The sequence below is a fragment of the Microcebus murinus genome, chromosome 18 (assembly GCF_040939455.1).
Source record: "Microcebus murinus isolate Inina chromosome 18, M.murinus_Inina_mat1.0, whole genome shotgun sequence".
Classification (NCBI taxonomy): Eukaryota; Metazoa; Chordata; class Mammalia; order Primates; family Cheirogaleidae; genus Microcebus; species Microcebus murinus.
Genome location: NC_134121.1, coordinates 39,165,367 through 39,174,114, shown reverse-complemented (window position 1 = coordinate 39,174,114; position 8,748 = coordinate 39,165,367). Strand labels below are relative to the sequence as shown.

The window sequence follows — 8,748 nt, the reverse complement described above, 5'->3', positions numbered from 1 at the left end:
TTAAAAGAACTTGCGGCAGGTGATTCGCACGGTTACTTTCTCAACCTGAGGCCTGCTTTCCCTCCCCACTATCCAACAGGCACAAACTCACCCCCCCCCTCAAATGCCAAGGTGCTACCAATTTCCCTATCAGCCAAAGCGAAGCAGAAATAAGCAACACAAACCCACTGAGGGCCCCCAAGCCATCTAACATGCATCAGAATCAAATGACAGCGCACTGAGGGCTACTGGACGTGTGCATTTCTCAACTGCTTCCCTCATGTCAGGGGAAGGTGGTGGGCAGGCCTGTGACCCCTGGCTAGTGGTGGCACCAAAACACAGAGCAACGTTGACTGACCCCCACCCACCCTCGCTTCCTCCTGACAAACCTCATCTGATAGCCCTGAGATTCATCTCAGAGTGGGGATGGATCTGGAACACAGCACAGAGTGTTTTCTGAAAACAAAGAGTTTTCTGCCTTGCTGGAGGCTCTGTCCCAGCTGGCAATACAAACACGTGCGCACAAAAACTGCTAGAACGCTCTGTTCTGCTCCCATGGCTCCCACAAACAAAAAAACAAACCCATGACTGAGCTGAAGGTCTGGGTGTCATTTATTGACAGCAGTTTACACACATTTGTTTTCTTCCCATGGTTGTTTCTTTCAAAGCACAAGTACAGAGCCCTCGAGAAGGGCAGTCTCTGAACGAGGGAGCCAGGAGCTCAGGATGTCTTTGGCAGGCACGTCCAGCCCCGGCAGGATGCAATCCTTCAAGCTGGAGTTCCGCTGGGTATTTGAGAGGGACCAAGGTGGGGGGTGGACAGGAAGTCTTCGACAGACTCACATCTCAGTCCAGGCCTCCTTTCTCCCTATCCAAGTCCATCCCAGTCTTGGGACCCTGGGGGGCAGCAAAATCAGCCCACCCACCTCAACAGGGGCAGATTCTTCAATCCATGCCCTGTTCGCACACATCTGCTTCCGCTGGCCACAGTTACAGAGAATCAGGCTTACGGGAAGAGACAGACCACTTCCTCTCTGACATTCCCCAGCACCTCTCTTCGGCTGCATCTGCACAAGAGCCGCTGGAAAACTGAGGCCTGCCTTTGAGGTCCAGCCGTGCCTGCCACCACCTGCCACCTGTGCTCCCAGTCCGTCACACACACTGTCCTGCCTTTGTTCTGCCAATTGCCAGTGCCTAGGCCGAAGCTCCAGCAGGCCTCGAACCAGGACCCAAAGTGAGTCTGCGTAGGCACTTGGCAATTTTTGGTAGGGAGGTGGATAAAAAAGTAGGTGGGTGTGAGAAGAATGAAAGAGCTTGATTTGATAGAGTAATTAGAGATCTGAAGTGATTTTACTTTTATTTCCTTCACGGTAAGCCAATCATGAGATTTCACAGTGATTTCTGGGTGGGGCAGAAGGAGGTGGTGTTAAGCATCAGCAGGGCTGTGGCCCCACTGGCCTGAGGAGGTGCAGGCAGGGTGGGTCCTCCTCACTGGGGCAGCTGCAGGAGCACGGACTGCCCCGCCGGCAGGTAGGTGATGTTCCGAGAGCGTGACAGCTGGTACGCAATGTCCTCGGCGGCCTCCAGCTTGCGCAGCTCGATCAGGCCGTCCCCCGCGGTGGCCAGCGAGTTGGCGATCAGCTCGGCTGCCTTGGAGTCGCCCTCGGCAGAGATGATGGCCGCCTTTTTCTGCTGCTCAGCCTGAAAGAGTGGAGGTGGAGAAAGACTACGATCAAACCGCAGGGCCAGGTCACAGCCAAGACACACCTTCTCTGGAAAGGTGTCTTCACTGGTTCCTGAAGGCACCCCGGGAACTTAACTCCGGTCCCTGATGGCATCCGCAAGCACACTGCCGCCAGTCCCCCTCTTCCCTTTAACACCCGCTTCTCGCCATCGCAGGGACACATTTCTGTTGGCTGTATAAACATCTGTCTTATTTCAAAGTCCTCATTAATATTAATAACTGTCTAATCCCGCCACCCTACTCTGAACCGGGAGGATCCAAGGCCAAGGAAAGCGGGAGAAAAAGAAAGGGGGAATCAATCCTCAGGCTCATGTTTCCCTCCAGTCTTGAGTCAAAGCAACTTTCATCAAAGCCAGGACAGCTAAGCAAGAGCAGCATGCCATTTGTGACTCTCCCTCAAGGAGCCTGTGAACTGGGATGGTTCCTGACCAGGGACCCAGGTGCCCAGATGAGATCTCCTAGGCTTGTCCTAGCTGTATCAATAGGGTGCCATCTCTCTGCAATGTGTGACTTTCAGAAGCGTGAGAGGATAGAGTACCAAGCCTCTCTGAAATTAACACACAACTTTGAAACTGCTAGGATCTTTCTGTTTGCTCAACAAATATTTATTGAGCACTTAGTATCACCAGGCACAGTTCTAGACTTGTTAAAGCTCTGGAATTATGGCAGGTACAAACTTTGTGTTTACACAGAGTTTACATTCTCCAAAATTAAATCTATCCCTCTTTTCCTTGTTTATTTTTTGCTGTCTCCCTCTCCTCACCACTGGTGGAGAGCAAGAAATAAGCACATCTTTGCAAATACAAGGAAAATCAGGCTGCTATGCAAACAAATGGTGTCCTATCACACTCTTCGACACATCTGGATGGATTTAGCACCAAAAAAAAAAAATCTGGTGACGAAAGCACATCTGGCACGTTTGATCGTTTTTTTTGCTGTCAGCTTTCACTATGTAACCACGGTTAAAAATGACTTCTTGGTGAAGCTGAAAATATTCCAGCAGAAACATTTTTATTTGTAGGAGACTGTTTTTGATCTTAGGGAAGTAGAAGAAAAATGACTCTTTGGTGATTTAGGAATGTAACTTCACATATCCCTGACTAGCCCCCAAAGACTCTGGAACCAATTGCAGGAGTACGGTTCCTCCAATCCCTTTCTGATTATCTCGGAAGAAGAGATGACAGATGATGAATTTCCAGGCCACCCAGCAAACGGGAAGCGGAGCACAGGAGAAAGGGAAAGAGAGGCTCCTGCCATCTGGTTGAACGCTCACCTTTTCCACCACGAATCTGGCCCTCTCTGCTTCCTGCTGAGCCACCTGTTTGGCTTCCACCGCTTCTGTGAACTCCTTCCCAAAGGTCAGATGCGTCTAAGGGGAGAGAGTGAGTGCAAGATGAGGCGGTGTGATTGCTTAGACAGCACTGCCGGGAGGCCTCCCCAGCCGCGGGAAGGAAGAGGTCAGGAATGGCTCTAGCAGCTGGAGGCATCTGTGAGGCCACAGTACCCTTCCACCCCCACATCCTCGTCCAAACTGAGTTTATACCCCAGAATCCTTGGCTGCCCAAATTGCTGCTGTATGTCACTCTGTCATCCTCAGGGTGGTGATCTTGTGTAGAAAATGGCACCTGGGGCCTTTGATGGAGCCCACAGCATCACAAGTATCTACTCAGTCGACCACCTCCCCAAAGCAGGAGACCTGTGGGTTCCAGGACCCCCCCCCACCGACTAGTGCTCTCCTTTGCTGCCCTGTTCAAAGGCCTAAGAGAGGCCAGATGGAAAACTGAGCCCCTGAGAGTGGGGAATGCAGCTGGTTCCCAGGGATCCAAGAGCCTGATCCTCTCAGCTTATGGATTAACCAGTCTGCTCCTTCCTACAGCAGCTCCACCACTAAACAGGAAGAGGACGAGAAAAGGTAGAATGCAGATCATGGTATTCCCGGTGTGAGTGGTTCTGGCAAAAGGTTTAAAAAAAAAAGAAAGCAGGTAAAGCCATTGGGCAGGGTAAAGGTTTAAAAGTCTGAATATCCATCGACCTCCCCATATCACATAAATGAGACTTGGCTGAAGGCACTGTCTCTAAAGATAGTACACACAATGGGAACAGATCTCAGAACTCCTGACACACAGCCTAGAGCAATTTACTTACTCATCCAACTTTTTACTGAAAAAGGAGAAAGAAAGGGAAGAGCATGGGTTATGCCATCACATTCTATTTGTTTCACTTCTTCCTCCACCCTCCCAACCTGTTTTTTAAAACATATAAGCAGCCCCCTGGTCCTGCTGTCTTCCAGAATTTTTAACACCCCTAACTCTTAAACTGCAGGTGTTCTACTTTGCCTGATCCATTTCTGGACTCCTCTTCAAAGTTTGGGTAAGAAAATATGATCCTGAGAAGTGAAAAATGAAATGTATAATTAAGGAATAAAATTTCTTTCTGAAAGGGCCAGCCAAGGGCAGCAAATTCCCCATGAAATCTCATTTTCTTTGCACACCTCTTAGATATGGTTTCTTGTGGTCAGCCAGCATTTCCCCAGAATGGCGTATGTGGTTAAAGTCTAGTAAAATGCCAGGTTTTTTCCTGGTAGTGGGGGAGCCTGAGTGAGGGGTGGCGCTTGCCAGGGGAGCTGAAGGGCTGCAGCCTGGCAACTTGCCAGCAGAGGGCGCCCCAACTCTCCTGGACTTGAGCAACTGGAGCGAGATGGAGCAGTGCCCTCCGGGTTAGCACTGGGTGTCACAGAGCGTGACTGTTTAAACAGCTGCACAGATGCCGGGCGGGAAGTGGGGCCTTTCCCTAGTGATGCACAGGAGAACTGAACAGGAAACGCTTTACCTCACTACCCGAACAAATCACTCCAAATGATTTTTCCCAGAGAATCTAGAAACACGACCCCTTCCCCTCACCCTCCTCGACCCGAAATGCTATCCTGCCTGTATTGCTTTCTGTCTGAGTTATGACATTCAATGTCATGTAAATACAGACTATAAGGTCTCAAGAGGATAGCTTACGCCTCAGAGATGTCCCTTGCCCCCTCTACCAGGCCTTGGGGAACGGGACCATTCATTTACACTCTATCACCTTTCACTGGGGTTTCCCAGAACTCACTTCACTGAGCTTCAGACTACAAGTGTTGGGAAGCTCCCCGGGGCCATGCTGGGAGGCCTGTGCTAGGGAGAAAGACTACCTGAGTTGCTCTCTGTCCCTACCAGGCAGTTTCTTCCTGTGTCCAACAGAGTTAACACGATATCATTTTCCGGGGAACTTTGGGGAACACTCACAGTTTTGATGTAGTGGCCAGGGACCATCTGGGTATGACCAGAGGTAATATGAAAAATGTGTATGGCAGAGGGGAGTTAAAAGAACCCACGACCAAAAACAAGCTCAAGGAAAATGCCTCACACCATCAACAAGTTTCCACGTTTTCAAGTCTCACATCTTGAAAGTAGAAGGCAGAACCTGGATAGTGTCTATCCAGAAATGGAGCCAGGCACCTCAACAAGAACTGCAGCCCCTTCCCTGTGGGCTCCCCAAGGATCTTACCAAGGAGACATCGTCCAGGATGAGCCCGAAGGTTGCTGCTCGCTCCGTAAGGTCATCGCTCACCTGCCTGGAGACCAGCTCTCTCTGGGTGATTAGTTCCCCTGCATCAAAGCGAGCCTGGTTTCAAAGAGAAGGGCAGAAACGTAGGTCAGGTTAATGAGGGAGCAGACAAGGAACCAGGAAAGTAACAAACAGCCACAATCCCAACCAACCCACTGCCAAACTCTTCTTGCCACCTAGCAACTGCTTGGGGACGTGCTCTGTGCTTGAGGCCCAGGGCCCTGCTCACTCACCACCACTGACTTGAGGATCTCTGTAGTGATGGACGGCAGCACGCGCTCGTCGTAGTCCTCTCCGATGCTGGTGAAGATGCGCGGGAGCTGGCTAGCCACAGGCCGGAAGAGGATGCGCAGCGTGATGTTGACATTCTGTAAATCTTTGGGCAGGGGACAAACACTGGAGTTAGAAGCAAATTTGCTAATTATAAGGCCCTAGAAGGCAAGGAGAGGGTATGCCTGGCTTTTTTGGTAGAGAACCTAGCAGAATATCACACAGTTAGGAACTTGTTTCTTTCCTTATTATTATTTTTGTGTGTGTGTGTGTGTGACTGGGTGTCCTTCTGTTGCCCAGGCTAGAGTGTAGTAGTGACTTAATCATAGCTCACTGCAACCTCAAACTGCTGAGCTTAAGTGATCCTACTGCCTCAGCCTCCCCAGTAACAGGGACCACAAGTGTATGCCATTGCACCTAGCTAAATTTTTTTTTGCTTTGTATTTTTTGTAGAGACAGGATCTTGCTATATTGTTTAGCTGGTCTTGAACTCATGGCCTCCAACAGTGCAATCCTCCCACAATGCAAGGATTATAGGTGTGAGCCACTGTGCCTGGCCAGGAACTTCTTAAAGGTTCCAGTGATACCAGCTTTTCACTACATCTGTCCTGAATGCCCTCTGAAATAAGCAATTCAGATTATATGCCTAATAGGTGACATGCAATGTTTGGAACACTGAACATTTTAAAGTAAGAGACGGGCCAATGCCAAGAATTCTAGGGTGAGGGGCATTCTTTTTTTTTTTTGAGACAGAGTCTCACTCTGTTGCCCAGAGTGGAGTGTCGTGGCATCAGCCTAGCTTACAATAATCTCAAACTCCTGGGCTCAAGCAATCCTCCTGCCTCAGCCTCCTGAGTAGCTGGGACTATAGGTGCATACCACAATGCCTGACTAATTTTTCTATTTTTAGTAGAGACAGGGTCTTGCTCTTGCTCAGGTTGGTCTCGAACTCCTGAGCTCAAGCTATTTACCCGCCTTGGCCTCCCAGAGTGCTAGGATTACAGGTGTGAGCCACTGTGCCGGCCTGAGCTTATTTTCTTGTCTGTGAGAATGAGGATAATTTCATCTGCCTTCCAGGAATGTTGGAGGAAAGTGAAGGAGAGAAGAGATATAAAAGCACTATCAAAGTGTGACAGACGTAAGGGCTGATCAGACTCATCTATGGTCTGCTTCTCATTACTTGGGCCAGTTGGGAGAGGACTACACCTTCCCCTGAACACTTCAGGCCTACTCGGAGCTAACGCACTGTCACAGCTTGCTCACAGTCAGCAACGAGATGGACCAAGTGCCCACGAGATAGAGTCCCCAACCAGGCACCAAGAGAGGTGGGAAATGTACTAATACATACAAGTCCCTGATCTCTGGATGTTCCTATCTACTGAAATAGGTACATATTTTAGAAATGGGTACATTATATATTCTTGGAACAATTACAAAATAGCACAGAAAAAAAAATCCCAAAGAGGTGGGAAGTTTAGATGTAGGCTTTCAAGTTAAATTTTATGTTGCTCCATGATTTTATTTCCTCTTTTGCAATAGGCAAGCCAGACCCTTTACAGGAAGCTCTGCTCCTCCTGATCAGGAGCTACAGAACAGATTTACCAATTCCCTCGTCCCTCTCTTCTCTGCACGACACACTTCTCCCTCTGCAAGTCCCAGCTCAGACGTCCTTTCCTCACGGAAGCCTTCCCAGCACCCATGGGAGTGAGCTGCACTCTTCTGTGCTCCCCTAGCACTCCATATGACCTTGGCTCTGGTACCTACTCCACTCTACTGTCACTGCTTGTTCGCACGCCTATCTTCCTAGCTAGCCTGAGCTCCTTAAACGCTCCTGTTTCAGTCTCCTTTTTCCTACCCTCACTCTCCAACCCAGCACAAAGCCTGGCACAATCACAGTAAGCAAACATCTGCTGAGGAAACAGCAATGAAGGCATCGACTGCTACCAAGAAACCAATGTCCACAACCTTCTCCTCCTCTCTGTGTGTAGAAAAGTCACTCCTGGACCACACCCCTGCTATTCCATTTACTGTCTGGATTGGGGAGACTGGTGATGGCAAATCATTTCAGGCTCCAACCAGTGACCCAGTGGAGCGTCATAGACACCAGGAGGGTGCTCTCAGGGCCGTGGGGCTCAGCCCATGGGGTGACAACGTGAGGTGTGCACTGCTGGATCACAGGCCGTGGAAAGCAAGGCAAAGAGTAAGTCAGCTACAAAGGCAGACAGAAGGAGACGGTTTATATATTCATGCTGGGGAACAAAAGCTCATGGGAAGGGTTAACCGAGGGGACAAAAGCCACAATTATATTTCTTTAAAATAAGATCATGTAACTCTTAAGATGTACCTCAAGAGGCATATTTCTCTAAATGTGTACTGTTGTCCGTGTGTGTACCTTAAGTAGGCAGTTCTTTCTAAGAATCCATATAAAGCTTTCCAGGGTAAATATGGCACCAATTCTTTTTTTTTTTTTTTTTTAAGAGGCAGTGTCTCTGTCACCCAGGCTGGAGTGCTCTGGCCTGATCATAGCTCACTGCAGCCTCAAATTCCGGGGCGTAAGCAATCTTCTTGCCTCAGCCTCCTGAGTAGCTGGCACCATGGGTACATGCCACTATACCCAGATAATTTTCTCATTTTTTTAAACAGATGGGGTCTCTCTATATTGCCCAGGCTTCCCTGGCCTGCTAGTAATTCTTATGATGTGCAGTCCAATCTCTTTTGGATTCTGGTGTCCTGTAGATGCTTCTGGACCTGACAAAAGAGCAGAGCACCCCTTCCACACTTCCTACTCTACCTGACGCACAGGAAAGACTCACCTTTGCTACCAGTGATGACTGGCACGTTACGCGGTCGAGAGCGGCAGTCAAAGATAATTGGTTTCTGTACCCATGGGATGAGAAAGTGAGTCCCTTCCCCTACCACAATGTCCTGCACTCCACGGAATCGGTCAAAGATGACAGCTCTGTGCCCAGCATCCACTAGGAAGGAAGGATAATGACAGGTCAGAAAAATGCCCTCATCCTTTAACCAAAAGAATCCTGTCTTTGAAGAGCCCCAGTGCTTTCTGTTCGCTTAAGTCTCCCCTCTCTTGCTCTGGCTTCCCAAACATATGGTCTCAAGAGACTTCTAAATAGTTACAAAGCTAAGCAATCACTTTCTAT

The 8,748-nt window shown here is 49.1% G+C and overlaps 1 protein-coding gene across 5 annotated transcripts in view; it reads right to left on the bottom strand.

The window, feature by feature from the left end:
• Window positions 1–573: 573 nt before the first annotated feature.
• Window positions 574–8,748, bottom strand: part of PHB1 (prohibitin 1) — a 165,977-nt gene continuing 157,802 nt past the window's right edge. For all 5 annotated transcript variants that reach the window (XM_075994485.1, XM_012789705.2, XM_075994486.1 and 2 more), the window contains 5 exons: window positions 8,404–8,565; window positions 5,554–5,696; window positions 5,261–5,377; window positions 2,997–3,092; window positions 574–1,680 (listed from right to left, as the gene is read on the bottom strand). In XM_075994485.1, the coding sequence (XP_075850600.1) occupies window positions 1,468–1,680; window positions 2,997–3,092; window positions 5,261–5,377; window positions 5,554–5,696; window positions 8,404–8,565 (731 nt within the window). In that variant the 3' untranslated portion in view covers window positions 574–1,467. The remainder of the gene's footprint in view (window positions 1,681–2,996; window positions 3,093–5,260; window positions 5,378–5,553; window positions 5,697–8,403; window positions 8,566–8,748) is intronic.